The following is a 17161-nucleotide window of genomic DNA, read 5'->3' as shown; positions in this document are numbered from 1 at the left end:
CTGGAGAATCCCCAAGGACAGAGGAGCCTGGGGGGCTACCGTCGGACACGGCTGAGAGCGCTGCTCTAGGCTCTGGGTCTGGCGTCTCCCTGCACGAGAGTCTTGGGAATGACCCCCGTCCGTGGGGCGAGGCAGCTTTTGCTTACACACGAGCTTGGCACCTTTGATCCTGGGGCTCTTCCCACGCCTGCAGGGCGCAGAGCTGCCAAGCCGGTATGCCAGCTTCCCTACAACCCAAGATGCCCAGTGGCATCGGGCGGTCGCCTATTTCCCCACCTTCCTAGGGGTGTTTGGCCAGCGTAGCTGAGGGAGGTGCCTTCCCTGCAGCAGGCATGTAAGAGCTGGTCCCCACGGGCGGGCTTCCGGCTGGGAAGTTCAGCACCGCCCTGCTCATCACTAGCTCGCAGAGAGGCTGTAGAGGCTGTAGAGGCAGAGAGGCTGGTTCATCCTTTCTTTTCTTTTCTTTCCTGTTTTCCTCTCGACGACAGAAGTCAGCACGGCGTCACCCGTCGAGGGTGGGGTGGCCAGATCGCCCAGCCCGCCCACCTGCCCGCCCGCTGGAGACCAAGGATGGAGGCATGGCGGGGTCTCTTCTGCCTCACGCTCCTGTGTGTTCTGCTGCATGTCCGAGGTAAGGGAGGGCTGGCTCCCGGAGAAAGAGGTGATGGGTGTGCATTTCTATCTGCTTGCTGAAAAAAATAAACACTCCGTCCCAAACCACTTCCTCTCAGGAAACAGCTGCAAACTGCTAGAGTGTAGAAAAGAAAAACAGACTCCGATCTGATGGCACTGAACAGCTAACAAGGGGACCGGGTACCACGTTCGGGGTTCTGGGGGGATGGACCCAGATCTGTAGGGCTGGGAACACACTTAGAAGCCAGCTGTGGGTTTTTTTTTTTTTTTCGGTTCTCGGATTTTGATCTCTGGGTGTGGTGCGCATGGAAAAAGTGATCCGAGTCCCTGGGGCGGGTTGAGATTTTCTTCCGCGCTTTCTATCAACAGTCCGAGTGGCTTGTGTAGTTCTGTAGGGCGACCCTGCAGCTGAGATGCAGCTGGGTTCAGTGGGACGAGTTACTGTCGCCAGAGATGGGGTTTTGCAGGAAGGACAGCCTCGGTTCACGTTTTTTAGATATGTTTTTCCTCAATGTCAGCCCTCCGGTTGGCAAATTAAAAGCATGTGAGTTGTTTACGCCCAAAACTCCAATACAGGCTCTTCCCCATCTTGGCATGTTGAGGAACAGAGGCAGGGAGGGGCCTCACTCAGGAAACTATAATTAACCCATGAAGGGCAGGATTTAATAGCAACTGGAGACACATATTTGGTCCTTTGGATATTGAAATTCTAAGGCATTGAGGATTGGGAGGGGCTTAAGAGTAAGTAGTGTTGCAGGTTAGAAATGAAAAGATTTTCTTTCAATGTCACTCATTGCTGTTCGGTTGCTTAGTGGTGTCTAAGTCTTTTTTGACCCCATGGACTGCAGCAAACCAGGCTTCCCTGTCCATCACAAACTCCCAGAGTTTGCTCAGACTCATGTCCATTGAGTCAATGATGCTATCCAACCATCTCATCCTCTGTCGTCCCCTTCTCCTCCCGCCTTCAATCTTTCCCAGCATCAGGATCTTTTCCAATGAGTCAGTTCTTTGCATCAGGAGCCAAAGGATTGGAGCTTCAGCTTCAACATCAGTCCTTCCAATGAACACCCAGGACTGATCTCCTTTAGGATGGACTGGTTGGATCTCCTTGCAGTCCAAGGGACTCTCAAGAGTCTTCTTACCCGGGTCCAGCCCCAGCAGGATCCAGGGGTACCCTCAGGATGACGGCTTAGCCGATAAGGATAACAAAGCGGAGAGCAGGGCTTGATCTTCCTTGATAAACACAGAAAGCCAATAAAGCTCCTGTGTTCCAAGGAGTCATCCTGAAAGAAGAACAGAGAGAGAAAAGGAGGGAAAAGGAAAAAAGAACGACACGGGGAGACCAAGCTTCGGTGAGCGCGGCCCATAACTTTATTTTCAAAAGGAACCTTTATACCTTGACTTGTACATAGAGGGAAATGGAAGATGCCAAGTCATACAGAGTCAGCCCAAACATTACATCTCTTTTGTCTTTATCGAAACCAGGATTTTTTCTGCATAGCTTTCCCACAAACAATGTTGTGTACATTATCTTCTGGCCTTGGAGGCCAGTGGACATTTTATGACCCTTTTTTGATAAAGGCTGCTCAGCCAGAAAACTTAATTTCCCTTAAAGTGTTTCTTCTTTATTTCTCCCAGGCTCAGAAAGTACTAAACAGAGTTACATTCTCACAGAGCAAAGGTGCGGTGGGTCACAACAAAGAAAGAACCAATCAGCTCAAAGGTCTGATGTGGTTAATTCCAAGGCTGCTACTTGTTTTTCTTACATTCCAACTACGTTAACCAATGCACTCCCAGGTGCACAATGGATAAGGGATATGGGAACTTGGCAGCAAGCATTGGCCCAATAATGAAGCCCTTTGCCAGTACTCTCTATTCTAATACTTTTTCATCCCTTAAAGGACTCTATGCTCATTAGGACCTTTAGAATGCTTTGGCTTCCTGTGCCTTTCAAGGCTGGGGACTTGTGAACAATCATGTGTGTTAATTGCAAGAGTATGGATAAACCTGTCGGGCAAGCTAGAAAGCCATTAGAGGGGTTAAAATAGAAATATTCCTTTCATGCCCATTAACTAAAGCCCTAAGTTGATTTTTTCCAGAGAAAGGTGGTCAGGGATAGCCCCCTGTTAATGTCAGAAAGAGTTGGTGAAAGGCACAAAATAGTAAGACAGATTTTGGTTTTGGGGTGGATGCTCGAGCAGATTCAGGGGGTCCTTTGAGGCCTGATCCGCCTTTGCCTGTCAGGTCTCTTCCACATGACCTTTGTCACGGGTGGGATCTCCCGTGGTGGCTCCCGGCACTCCAACACCACCATTCAAAAGCATCAATTCTTTGGCGCTCAGCCTTCTTTACCGTCCGACTCTCCCATGCATAAATGACTAGGTTAGGAGTGCAAAGATTTTGTTTGGATGTCACTCTTGTGGCACATCCTGTTTGACCTGTTTGAGGATGGGTATTTAGAAACAGGTGTGGTTTTGTGAGCCATCCCGGCACCCAGAGCCCAAGGTCTTCTTGGAGACCCTTCCACGAATCCACATGGTCTGAGCGTCTTCCCGCACGCGGGACACGCAGAAACGAGGTCGGGAGCTTTTGTTTGCAGAGAGATGTGAGTTCTCTGTGAACCGACACCAGGGCTAAAGGAAGCACAATGAGGCCAAGCTCGGTCTTTCTGCAGTCCCGCCCAGCAGCGGAGCCAGGAAAACCTGTCTGAGCCTTTATTCCCTTGTCAGTGACACCGAACTCTGGGCTCACCTGCTGCTACAGACGACTCAGCCTCCTAACCGGCCCAGTTGGTCTGATCTGTCGGGAGTCACTGGATGGCAGATGCCTTCAGCTCGTCACGTGGCTCAGGGGTTAGAATTCCGGGCTTTCACTGCCGCGGCTCACGGTTCAATCTCTGGTCAGGGAACTGAGATCTTGAAGCTCTTCGGGGTAGCCAAAGAGAAATAAGTGAAGGCACCACTCCAATCGCAGCTGTGCAAGAGCTTCATTAGGTAGGTGGGTGGGGCGCTGGACTGACTGTGGTTCTTGTTGTTCAGTCGTGTCAGACTCTTTGAGAGTCTGTGAACTGCGGCATGCCAGGCCTCCCTGTCCATCACCAACTCTCAGAGTTCACGCAAACCCATGTCCATCGAGTCGGTGATGCCATCCAACCACCTCATCCTCTGTCGTCCCCTTCTCCTGCCTTCCATCTTTCCCAACATCAGGGGCTTTTCCAATGAGTCAGTTTTTTGCATCAGGTGGCCAAAGGATTGGAGCTTCAGCTTCAGCATCAGTCCTTCCCATGAATATTCAGGGTTGATCTCCTTTAGGATGGACTGGTTGGATCTCCTTGCAGTCCAAGGGACTCTCAAGAGTTTTCTCCAACACCGCAGTTCGAAAGCACCCATTCATCGGCGCTCAGCTTGCTTTATAGTCCAATTCTCACGTCTGTACGTGACTACTGGACAAACCATGACAGGGCAGCTGCATTTGGGGAAACATCCTGGCCATGCTCATGGAGTCAGGATGCCCTTTGAGAGGTGATGTCTGAGCCCCCCGGCCATCTGATTAACCATCGGGTTGAGCCTCAAGGATCTCTGCCACAGGGAGAATGTCTGTTCCGTGGTTCCCATAGTATTGACGCGTCTCTCACCCAGGAGGTGCAGAAATCACACCTCCAGGTGTTGCTTCATGCAGCCAGCCATGCTCAACCATGGGTGACACTACCCCCTGGGGACACTTGGCCCTGCCTCGAGTCATTTTTGGTTGTCACCACTGGGGCCTTGGGCTTCCCCCATAGCTCAGTTGGTAAAGAATCAGCCTGCAGTGCGGGAGACCTGGGTTCGATTCCTGGGTTGGAAAGATCCGCTGGAGAAGGGATAGGCTGCCCACTCCAGTATTCTTGGGCTTCCCTGGTGGCTCAGACGGTGAACGATCCGCCTGCAATGTGGGGAGACCTGGGTTCAATCCCTGGGTTGGGAAGATCCCCTGGAGAAGGGATGCAGTTCCATGTTTTCTGATGCATGATACACCCCACAGAGCAGGCTGTCTGTCATCCAGGTTCAAATGTCAACACTGCTGAGGTTGAGAAATCCTGCCTGAGCGCTAGAGACGGCATTTACCTGTGTACCTGTCGTATCTATCGGTGTGTCTGTCAATGCACTTGTCAGCTTATCAGTGTATCTCTCACTGTATCTATCATCTATTTTTACATATCCTATCTTCTATTTCTCTATATAATTATTATCAATCCTATGCCTATTTTTCTAACATCTAAGTATATCTCTCATCTTTCTAATTATCATCTATTCCCTATGATCCATGAATCTAATTATCATCAATCATCTATCCATCTGTTGCATGCTAAGTCTCTCAGTTGTGTCTGACTCTTTGAGACTTTTTGAGACTCTCTGCAACTATGGGCTATGGACCGTAGCCCGCCAGACTCCTCTGTCAATGTGGTTGTCCAGGCAAAAATACTAAAGTGGGGAGCCGCCCACTTTTCCCAGGGGATTTTTCCCAACCCAGGCTAGTTTTGTCTTGAAAATCCCTCTGGGACGTCCCTGGCAGTCCAGTGGCTAAGACTCTAAGCTGCCAATGCAAGGGGCCCCAGTCGGATCCCTGGTCAGAGAACTAGATTCCATGTGCCAACTATCTGGCACAGCCATAAATAAAAATATATACATATATATATATATTAAATCCGTCCTAAATAGCTCTTTTCGGAGGGTAAGGGGGTATGGGGTTTGATGCTAAGACCTCCTGCTCACCAGCCCAAGTCCTTTTAAACCCAGGTTCCCAGGAGGTCAGCCATGGGGACCCGCGTGGTGAGCCCCGAGCACATGTGCGGTTGATTAGAAACTGCCGGGCCTGCTAAAGGAACCAGATCGGAAACAGATCTTGTGTTCCAAGCCCCGTCCTTAGGCTCTGAGGGGAAAAACAAAGCTGGTGGAAATAACTGCTCCGGGAGAGCTGCGTCTCCCACACCCCATCCCCCCTGATGAGCCCCTGGAATCGGTATCTTCGGAGTGACGTGAACCTCGGAGGGTGGAGCTATGGTAATGGGGCGGGGCTATAGAGTGGCGGGGGCAGGGCTAGACCGTGGACAGACCTTGATGGGGCGGGACTAGAACGTGGCAGGGGCAGGGCTAGGACGTACTGGGCGGGGCTAGAAAGTGGTGAAGGCGGGGCTACACAATGGCAGGGGTGGGGCTAGACCGTGATGGGGTGGAGCTAGACCGTGATGGGGTGGGGTTAGACTGTGATGGGGCGGGACTAGAACGTGGCAGGGGCAGGGCTAGGACGTACTGGGCGGGGCTAGAATGTGACGGGGCGGGGCTAGAAAGTGGTGGAGGCGGGGCTACACAATGGCGGGGGTGGGGCTAGACCGTGATGGGGTGGGGTTAGACTGTGATGGGGCGGGACTAGAACGTGGCAGGGGCAGGGCTAGGACGTAGTGGGCGGGGCTAGAATGTGACTGGGCGGAGCTCGAAAGTGGTGAAGGCGGGGCTACACAATGGCAGGGGTGGGGCTAGACTGTGATGGGGGTGGCTAGACCATGATGGGAGGGGCTAGACCGTGATGGGGTGGGGTTAGGCTGTGACGGGGCGGGACTAGAACGTGACAGGGTGGGACTAGAACGTGGCAGGGGCAGGGCTAGGACGTACTGGGCGGGGCTAGACTGTGATGGGGCGGGGCTAGAAAGTGGTGGAGGCGGGGCTACACAATGGCGGGGGTGGGGCTAGACCGTGGTGGGGGCGGGACTAGATCATGACAGGGCAGGGCTAGACCGCGATGCACTCCGCAGCGGGTCGGGGAGGTAGGTTCTTGGCTGCAGCCCCTCCGGAGACCAGAGGGAGGCTGGTAGACTCCAGCCAGGCCTGCCGGACATGATCGGCTCCACACCAACGGGACGGGGGGCCCCTGGGTGGAATCTGCCTTGTCTGTGAGTCACGCGCAGGGCTCTGCAAAGAGCGCCTCACCCATGACAACCAGAGGCCACTTCCCCAGTGACGTTGAGTCATCGGCAGATGTTATTCGTTCGCTCAGTCCTGTCCGACTCTCTGCGACCCCATGGACTGCAGCACACCAGGCCTCCCTGTCCATCATCAACTCCCAGAGTTTATTCAAACTCATGTCCATTGAGTCGGTGATGCCATCCAACCATCTCATCCCCTGTCGTCCCCTTCTCCTCCCGCCTTCAATCTTTCCCAGCATCAGAGTCTTTTACAGTGAGTCAGTTCTTCGCCTCAGGTGGCCAAAATATTGGAGTTTCAGCTTCAACATCACTCCTTCCATTGAACACCCAGGACTGATATCCTTTAGGATGGACTGGTTGGATCTCCTTGCTGTCCAAGGGACTCTCAAGAGTCTTCTCCAACACCACAGTTGAAAAGCATCTGTTCTTTGGCGCTCAGCATTGTTTATCATGAGAAGCATCTGCAAATGGAAGGAGATCACTGGAATGAGAAGTGGACACGGAATGGGGTGGGGCAGTTGGTGTGTTTCCAGAGCCAGTGGGAGAGGGGGCACACCCTGGCTTCCTACTGCCAGCAGCCTGGCTCTGGAGGCTTCTAGTCCCCAGAGGCAGCCAGATGCCCTTTTTGGAAAATGCCCAGGTGCTGCCCAGTCTGTTGTGCAATGGATTAGGGAGAGACCGAGACAAGATAAGTAGCAGAGGCTCAGAACAGGGAGTGGCTGGACGCTCCGGTTTGAGAAGATTGTTGAGGGGTTTGCCTGGAGCTTCAGGGACTAGCCTGGTGAGAGACGCTTGTAAGCTGTCAGGGGCTGATTGCATGGGCTTCCTTGGTGGCTCAGATGGTAAAGAGACAGCCTGCAAGGCAGAAGACCAGGTTTAATCCCTGAGTCTGGAAGATCCCCTGGAGAAGGGCATGACCACCCACTCCAGTATTCTTGCCTGGAGAATCCCCATGGACAGAGGAACCTGGTGGGCTATAGTCCATGGGGTCGTAAGAGTCAGACACTACCGAGGGACTAACACTTTCACTTCAATAACCTATAATTCAACAGTGTGTGGAAAAAGAACAGATACATGTTTGTGTATAGAAAAATAATTTATATACATGTATAACTGAATCAGTTTTCTGTACACTGTCCCCAGGGATCAAACCCAGGTCTGCTGCCTCGCAGGCTGACTCTTTACCATCCGAGCCACCAGGGAAACTAACAACATCGTAAATCAACTGTGAAAGTATTAGTCACTCAGTTCAGTTCGGTTCAGTTCAGTCACTCAGTTGGGTCCAACTCTTTGTGACCCCATGGACTGCAGCACGGCAGGCTTCCCTGTCCGTCACCAACTCCCAGAGTTTACTCAAACTCATGTCCATCAAGTCGCTGATGCCATCCAACCATCCTACCCTCCGTCGGCCCCTTCTCCTCAGTTGTGTCCAACTCTTTGCGACCCCGTGGGCCTTAGCCCACCAGGCTTCTCTGTCCATGGGGTTCTCCAGGCTAGAATACTGGGGTGGGTTGCTGTTTCCTTCTCCGGGGGAATCTTCCGGACCCAGGGATCAAACCAGGGTCTCCTTCATCTCAGGCAGATTCTTTACCAGCTGAGCTACCAGGGAAGCCCAGAAATCAACTATAGTTTGATTTTAAAAAGGATGAGGGTGCAGTTATCTTCCTTCACGGATCTCTTTTGCTGTGGGCAGAGCCTGCCAGGAAAGCTAGGAATAGGAGGTTGTTTGGACAGACACACTACTGGGGAGCTGGAGAGAGGGGTGGAACTCTTCTTCTCTGCTAAGCTCGGAGTGGTGGGAGTGGGGTTGGGCAGGGGGGAGATATCTGGGCAGCTGGGGCAAAGGAAAGCCGGGTGGCCGGTTCCATCCCACTGTGACTGATCCTCTGTGTGTTCTTGCAGGTGAGAATGGGGACTTTGATTTGGCTGATGCTCTCGATGACCCCAGTAAGTGCTTCTGGCAGCCTGCCTCAGCTACTGGAAGGCTCTGGGTTGGGTGGGGCCGGGATTCCTTCCTAAGGACAACTTCCTAACGAGAAAAGGAACACTGGTGGGCTTGCATTTGCTCCAGGGGCCACTGCTGGGCTTGCATGTGAAGGGACCTTTTGTCCTTTGAGTCCCCCTCCCCCTCGAACACGGAATGGAATTTGTGTTGGTACCTGGCGTGGGGTCGCAAAGAGTCGGACACGACTGAGCGACTGAACTGAACTGATCCTATCTTTGTTAGTGCCTTGAGATTTTCATTTTTTTTTTTTAAATTGGGACTTTAATGATTGTTTCATTGAGCCTCACAAAACCCCTCAGGGCTTATTGCACATATGTTCTCTGTCCACAGAGCCCACCAAGAAGCCCAGCTCAGGTGAGTGACTACCTGACTCTGGTGAGTGGACAGAAACCAGGCTGCCCCACCGCAAGCTGAGGTTTTGGAAGGAGTTTATCACGTCTTCCCGGGATGCTCCGTGGTGAAGAATCCGCCTGCCAGTGCAGGAGACGAGAGTTCCACCCCCGGGGTCGGGAAGATGCCCTGGATGAGGAAACGGCAACCCACTCCAGTGTTCTGGCCTGGAGAATCCCATGGACGGAGGAGCCTGGCGGGCTGCAGTCTATAGTGTTGCAAAGGGTCAGACTGAGCGGCTAAGCCACAGCAACGACAGGATCGTGGAGGGTGTGACTGATGGACAGATGTTTAAAGCCCAAGTCCTTCACGAAATGGATCGCAAAATCACAGGGAGCTGTTATTCCCATTAGGATGGCTAAAATCGAAATATGGATGATAACAAGTGTTGATGGCGGTGTGGAGACTTTGGAACGTTTATATGTTTCCAGTAGGGATAGAAAACTGTGCGGCCTCCACAGAAAACAGTCCTGCATTTCCTCAGAAAGCTGCACGTAGAATTTCCCTGTGTGTGTGCTAGTCACTCAGTCGTGTCCAACTCTTTTCGACCGCATGTACTGTAGCCCACCAGACTCCTCTGTCCACGGGAGTCTCCAGGCAAGAATATTGGAGTGGGCTGCCATTTCCTCCTCTAGGGGACCTTCCCAACTCAGGGATCAAACCCAAGCCTTCAAGGAATAAGCAGTTTTTGTTTGCTTTTTACATACCTTATAAATGCTAAACAGTTTTGTAAGTGTGTGTATGTAGTCTTTTCAACTTCTAAATGTTCAGGTTCTGCTTCTAGTGTCTAAGTAGTTTTAAGCTGATCAATGATAATCTATATTTCATGAGCACCCACTGTGAATAAAATATAAAATCTATTGTCAAGCTTATATTCTTGTTTTATAAGCTGCTTCTGATGGAAGGACATTTTTCTCTTCTTAACATGCAATGTCGTTTTCCCCCACAGGTATCTACCCCAACCCGAGGCCCCCCTACCAGCCACAGCCTGGAAATCCCAACAACGGTGGAAGTAAGAATGGTCATTCATTTCCAAACAGCTTTGAACCTGCCCACTGGAACTCAGGGAAGGTCATGGAGGCTGAATGAAGCCTTTGTCATGGTTCTGTTGCTAAATTGTGTCTGACCCTTTGCAACCCCACGGACTGCAGCACGCCAGGCCTCCCTGTCCATCACCAACTCCTGGAGCTTCCTCACACTCATGTCCATTGAGTTGGTGATGCCATCCAACCATCTCATCCTCTGTTGTCCCCTTCTCCTCCTGCCCTCAATCTTTCCCAGCATCAGGGTCTTTTCCAACGAGTCAGCTCTTTGCATCAGGTGGACAAAGTATTGGAGTTTCAGCTTCGGCGTCAGTCCTTCCAATGACTCTTCAGGACCGATCTCCTTTAGGATGGACTGGTTGGATCTCCTTGCAGTCCAAGGGACTCTCAAGAGTCTTCTCCAACACCAAAGTTCAAAAGCATCAATTCATTGGCGCTCAGCCTTCTTTATGGTCCAACTCTCACACCCTTACATGACCATTAGAAGAACCAGAGCTTTGAGTATATAGACCTTTGTCGGCAAAATGATGTCTCTGCTTGTCTAGTGGGGGGATGTTTCTTGCTCCAGTGTTTTTGGGAAACATGAGTTGACCATATTTTCATGGGCTTCCCGCCTGTGGGCCCCTGAGAATCATAGATGCTGGCCATCCCGTAAGATGAGTCACTACCCTGGTCCTTGGAGACTCATCTACCCGGCAGCATGCAGGGGCCAGCCTCAGGCTTGGGGGGGTGTGACTCAGGACTCCAGAGGCTGGCACATTTCAAAACAGAGGAAGGTTGCTTTCCGGCTTTTGTTTTTAAAGCCTGCTAGAATCTCGTGCCTTTAAAATGATGGTGGTGGCCCTGAGTAATGAATTTCTATTTCCTGTGAGTTACATGGGCTTCCCAGGCAGGTAAAGAACCCGCCTGCCAACACAGGAGACTTAAGACATGAGGGTTCGATCCCTGGGTCCGGAACGATCCCCTGGAGGAGAGCATGGCAACCCACTCTAGTATTCCTGCCTGGAGAATCCCCAAGGACAGAGGAGCCTGGCGGGCTACAGTCCACGGGGTCGCAAAGAGTCGGACACGACTGAAAGGACTTAGGACATACGCATAGTAGATTCATTTTGCCATACAGCAGAAATGAGCTCAACACGGTGAAGTAACTGTGTGTGTGTGTGTGTGTTCGTCGCTCAGTCATGTCCGACTCTCTGCGACCCCGTGGACTGTAGCCCGCCAGGCTCCTCTGTCCATGGGATTCCCCAGGCCAGAATACTGGAGTGGGTTGCCATGCCCTCCTCCAGGAGATCTTCCCAGCCCAGGGATCAAACCTGGGTCTCCTTCATTGCAGGCATATGCTTTACCGTCTGAGCCACCAGGGACGCAATTATACTCCAATAAAAACTAATGCTTAAAAAGAGCTTTATGCTTGGGGATTCTGAGCACCAGAGATTCCGTGGAAGCGATAAACAGCAAACATGAATTAGCCAGAACGTCGTTTTGAATACCGGCCTTTTGTGTTGTGTGAATGGTTCGTCGCTGGAAGCTGTCCCTCTTTTCCTAAAATCACGTGTTTCCCGACAGATATCTACCCAAGGACGAAGCCACTGCCTCCTCGCCCGCAGCCTGGTAACAGTGGAGGTGAGTCCTCAGGACTAAGATGACTTTCAGAAGCGTCTTCGGAAGGACTAAGACGCCTTCCGGAACATGTTTTGGAGAATTTGGTCCTCGATGGTGAAAGACGCGTTGCATTTAAAATGTGCAGAAGCTCTTTTTTTTTTTTTTTTTTAAGCAATTCTTTTTAAAGAGTCCTATGTTTATTTTTATGTTGGCTGTATCAGGTCTTGGTTTCCGCCCGTTGATCTTTCGGCACGGGCTCTCCAATTGTGGAAACCCCCTCTCCATAAGCTGTCCGTGCGTCCTGATACATGGGCTTGGGTGTGCAGGGGGCTCCCCAGACCGCGGGCTCTGACCGCCCTCTGCTCTGTCCACAGGCTTCCTGAGCGACTCGGACCTCATCGACGGCGGCCGCTACCCGCCCAGGCCGCCCGCAGGTACGTGCGGGCTTCTGTGACCCCGCCCGAGACCCCGCCCCAGACCCCGCGAGGAAGGTTGTGGGCTGTGGACTCTCCCCTCCAACCTCTGGGGGCGGGAGGGAGGCGCATCCCTGAAGCTGTCCACTCCTGCGGTCTGCAAAGTGGACGGAACCGGCCATAGGGGCGATGCTGCTTAGAAGTGGGGGTCGTCTCCATGTAAATATGTGCGTGTGCACATGTGTGTGTATACACATATACATACCTCCACTGATATGTCTGTGTGCATGTGTCTATCTGTAGACACGTCTATATGTATAGCTATATTTGTATCTAGATGCATATCTATATATATCTGTATCTATAACTTTATCCATGTGTATCTATATGTATGTGTGTCGATATCTATGTTTATCTATATGCATATGTATATATCTGTATATATATTTATATCTATAGCCATATGCATATCTATACCTATATGTACATAGATCTATATCTATGTTTATATGTATATCTGAATATATATTTATATATGTATGGTTATCTAGAGGTATATGTATATCTATGTCTGTATATGCACATTTATATCTATAGCTATGTCTGTGCTGTGCTCAGTCACTCAGTCATGTCCAATTTTTTGGACCCCATGGACTCTAGCCCACCAGGCTCCTTTCCGTCCATTTGATACTGGACAGAGTATCCCAGGCAAGCATTCTTGTCCAGGCAAAAATACTGAAATGCGTTGCCATGCCCTCCTCCAGGGGATCTTCCCAACCCAGGGATCGAACCCAGGTCTCCCGCATTGCAGGCAGATTCTTCACCAGATGAGCCACCAGGGAAGCCCAAGAATACTGGAGTGGGTAGCCTATCCCTTCTCCAGCAGATCTTCCCAGCCCACAAATCAAACCGGGGTCTCCTGCATTGCAGGCGGATTCTTTACCAACTTAGCTATCAAGGAAGCCCACCGATATATCTATATCTGTACCTATTTGTATATCGATATCTGTCTACAGCTATACCAGCATCTATATCTGTATCTTTCTCTATTTCTCTATCTATATCTGTCTACACCTATACCTACATCTATATCTGTATTTTTATCTATATCTAGCTATAGTCCTAAGTCGCTGTCTGTGGGCTTCCCAGGTGGCTCAGGAGTAGAGAATCGGCCTGCAGTGCAGTAGAGCTGAGTTCCATCCCTGGGTCGGGAAGATCCCCTGGACGAGGACATGACCACCCACTCCAGGATTCTTGCCTGGAGAATCCCATGGACTGAGGAGCCTCCCAGGCTGTAGTCCACGGGGTCACAGAGTCGGACACGAATGAGTGACTGTCACGCACACACACCTCTGTTTACACAGATGTTGTGTCTATACCAACCTTTGCAGAAGTGTCTCTGTGTATCTTCCCCCCAAAAAATGTATGTTTATGTGATGCAGTTGACTTCTAGCATGATAGAACTGCGTCCCTGGAGGTGGGGGTAAGCCTGTGTTACCTTGAAGCCCTATATCGGCATAGGCGGGGGGCATGCGTAATCTCTGAAAACACACAGCTTTCTGAAGGGCTCTCTGTGGCATGAGGTTTTCCATCCAGAAGCCATGCCTCCGGGGGAGGGACTCCTTAGAGCATTTTCTGGAAGGTCCTGAGCTTTTCCACTACATAGGGCTCCAGACGACTCAGTGGACAAGACCCTGATGCTGGGAGAGATTGAGGGCAGGAAGAGCAGAGGGTGACAGGGGATGAGATGGTTGGATGGCATCACCAACTCGACGGACATGAGTTTGAGCAAGCTCCGGGAGTTGCTGATGGACAGGGAAGCCTGGCGTGCCGCGGTCCATGGGGTCACAAAGAGTCAGACGCGACTGAGCCACTGGAGAGCAGGCACTCTTTTGGGGGTGACTGTTGGGTCCGGCTTTGGTGCCAGCCGGGCGGAGGCCTGCTGGACCCCAAGGTCCACGCTGCGAATGGCTGTCACATCCCTCTTCTCTCCTGCAGGAGGCGGCGGTGGCGGGTTCCAGCCGGGGCACGACGGCTACGGTAACAGGCTCGCTTCATGCAGCGCTGGGGCCCGTGGGGCTGGTGGGGCTGCGTGGGCTTTTCCGGGGCTCCCATTAGAGCTTCCTCCTGGGTCTTGGGTATGGCCGCTTCACTGCTGACCGTCAGCTTGATTTCGTCCAGGTGTCCAGGTTTTGACCCCACTCCCTTCTATCCAGGAAACAAGACACAGAGCCCCGGGCTGCAAGCTCATTAGGCAGAGAACAGCCCAGGAATTGCGGATTCTTTGTGTAGATAGTATGTCATTCCAAGAAAGAAAGGAATTTACCCTGGGAGTAAGAAACTCCATTCTTGTCTCTACGGAGCTTTTCTCAAAGTGAGGAGTGAATCTAGACATCTCCAGAGGGTCTCTGGTGCTGTAAAGTGAACTTGGGAGCTAATTGAGCCAGAAAAGCAAAAGGCACTGGATCCACATTTCTAAACTGAGATAGAATCCCCATGAAACCTTGTACAAAGTAGTCATGTGATACTTTGTCAATATAGATGTTGGTGCTGTTAGTCGCTAGGTCGTCTCTGACTCTGAAACCCCGTGGACTGTAGCCCTCCAGGCTACTCTGTCCGTGGGATACTCCAGGCAATAATACTGCTGTCGGTTGCCATGCCCTCGTCCAGGGGAATCTTTCTGACTCAGGGATGGAACCTGGGTCTCCTGCATTGCAGGCAGATTCTTTACCATGTTGAGCCCCCAGGGAATCGCGTTTTAAAAATTACTCCCTGGGGACTTCCCTGGTGATCCAGTCATTAGGACGGTGGGCTCTCACTGGCAGGATCAGATCAGTGCCTGGTCAGGGAATTAACATCCTGCATATTCTGCATGCAGCTAAAAACAGAAAGAAAAAGCAAATTGCCCTCTGGAGATAAGAAGGTGTGGAGCAAGGACCTTGATCTCTCAGTTGCTGAGATGACTGTCTGCTGCCCTTGGGGCATGCTTCCTGGCCTTGGGGACTGGACTTCTCCCTGGATGCGCTGAGAAGTGGGGTTTTGAGCTCAGGCAAGCCCCCTCTCTCGCAGCTGGGGGTCAGCATGCCCCTGGCATTAGCAGACCTGCTGAACTTGCAAGATGAGCTCAGCCCGACTCGGTGCGGCCAGGGAATGTCCGGGGTGCGCTTGTCTCTTCTCTGGCTCGGGAAGATCCGGGTGGGGCTTTTGCCCGATGTCACAGCCTCTGCTTCGGGGTCCTGTCTTTCTCGAAGCTTCCTTTGGCGATGTCTCCGGCATTTCCGGGCCTTCCCTTCCTCTTCACCTGGCCTTTCTTTCCTGCAGGGCGAGGAGGGCGCAACATACCCGGCTCACCTGGCATTAATTATGGTAAAGGAGGTCTTTCTTAAAGCCAAAGCAGGAGAAGCTCTCCTGCTGAGGAGCTAACCCCCGCGTGGGCGCTGCCTGACCGCCTGGGTCTCTGATCGGCGTCCTCAATGGGCACCGAAGCTGGGGAGGGGTTTGCATGGGACGCGGGACACAATCAGTCCAAGAAATGAAGGCTTGCTCATGCGTGTTACTGCCTGTGCACACGCGTGTTGCATGTGTGTGTGCCTGCACGTGGATGTGTGTGTGTGTGGCTGGGAGGGCGCTTGCTTTTATACATGTGGACATAGGTTCACATGTGCCTTCGCGCTATCTGTCTGTGCATGCGTGAGTATGAATTTGCACGTGTGTGTGCGCTGTGGGTGTGCGGGTCAGGGTGTAGCTATATCTGTATCTATGTGCATATCTGTGTGTATCTGTATCTAGACCTTGATCCATGTGTATCTGTATGTATATGTATCTATATCTATATTTATCTATATGCAGAAATATATCCATACCTGCATATATATTTCTATCTACAGCTATGTTACCTGGATCAATATATGTATCTATATGTATTTATATCTATATCTATGTTTATCTATAAGCGTATCTATATCTATATCTGTATATATATTTATATGTATAGCTATATGTATATCTATCTATACCTATATCTACATGTACATTGATTTATATCTATGTTTACCTGTATGTATTTATGAATATATATTTATATATGTCTGTTTATCTATGCTATGCTATGCTAAGTCACTTCAGTCGTGTCCAACTCTGTGTGACCCCATAGACGGATGCCACCAGGCTCCCCCATCCCTGGGATTCTCCAGGCAGGAACACTGGAGTGGGTTGCCATTTCCTTCTCCAATGCATGAAAGTGAAAAGTGAAAGCGAAGTTGCTCATTCGTGTAGGACTCCTAGCGACCCCATGGACCGCAGCCTACCAGGCTCCTCCGTCCATGGGCTTTTCCAGGCAAAAGTACCGGAGTCAGGTACCATTGCCTTGGTATATGTATATCTATGTCTGTATATATGCACATGTATATCTATAGCTATATCTGTGCTGTGGTCAGTCGCTCAGTTGTGTCCAACTCTTTGCGACCCCATGAACTCTAGCTCACTAGGCTCCTCTGTCCATTTGATGCTGGACAGAGTATCCCAGGCAAGCATTCTTGTCCAGGCAAAAATACTGAAATGCGTTGCCATGCCCTCCTCCAGGGGATCTTCCTAACCCAGGGATCGATCCCAGGTCTCTCGCATTGCAGGCAGATTCTTCACCAGCTGAGCCACCAAGGAAGCCCAAGAATACTGGAGTGGGTAGCCTATCCCTTCTCCAGCACATCTTCCCAGCCCACAAATCAAACCGGGGTCTCCTGCATTGCAGGCGGATCCTTTACCAACTGAGCTATCAAGGAAGCCCACCTATATATCTGTATCTGTACCTATTTGTATATTGATATATGTCTACAGCTATACCAGCATCTATATCGGTATCTTTCTCTATTTCTCTATCTATATCTGTCTACACCTATACCTACATCTATATCTGTATTTTTATCTATATCTAGCTATAGTCCTAAGTCGCTATCTTTGGGCTTCCCAGGTGGCTCAGGAGTAGAGAATCAGCCTGCAGTGCAGTAGAGCTGAGTTCCATCCCTGGGTCGGGAAGATCCCCTGGACGAGGACATGACCACCCACTCCAGGATTCTTGCCTGGAGAATCCCACGGACTGAGGAGCCTCCCAGGCTGTAGT

At 51.1% G+C, this 17161-nt stretch overlaps 1 protein-coding gene across 6 annotated transcripts in view; it reads left to right on the top strand.

The window, feature by feature from the left end:
- Nucleotides 1–371: 371 nt before the first annotated feature.
- XG (Xg glycoprotein (Xg blood group)) overlaps nt 372–17161 on the top strand; it is a 40968-nt gene continuing 24178 nt past the window's right edge. For 5 of the 6 annotated variants that reach the window (XM_055563282.1, XM_055563285.1, XM_055563279.1 and 2 more), the window contains exons 1-8: nt 372–631; nt 8495–8539; nt 8928–8951; nt 9937–9999; nt 11597–11653; nt 12007–12066; nt 14044–14085; nt 15367–15411. In XM_055563282.1, the coding sequence (XP_055419257.1) occupies nt 571–631; nt 8495–8539; nt 8928–8951; nt 9937–9999; nt 11597–11653; nt 12007–12066; nt 14044–14085; nt 15367–15411 (397 nt within the window). In that variant the 5' untranslated portion in view covers nt 372–570. The remainder of the gene's footprint in view (nt 632–8494; nt 8540–8927; nt 8952–9936; nt 10000–11596; nt 11654–12006; nt 12067–14043; nt 14086–15366; nt 15412–17161) is intronic. The other variant, XM_055563283.1, reaches the window with a different exon arrangement.

Source organism: Bubalus kerabau, chromosome X, assembly GCF_029407905.1.
Source record: "Bubalus kerabau isolate K-KA32 ecotype Philippines breed swamp buffalo chromosome X, PCC_UOA_SB_1v2, whole genome shotgun sequence".
NCBI lineage: Eukaryota > Metazoa > Chordata > Mammalia > Artiodactyla > Bovidae > Bubalus > Bubalus kerabau.
Note: the sequence above shows the minus strand (reverse complement) of the source record. Positions and strands in the feature narration are given on the sequence as shown.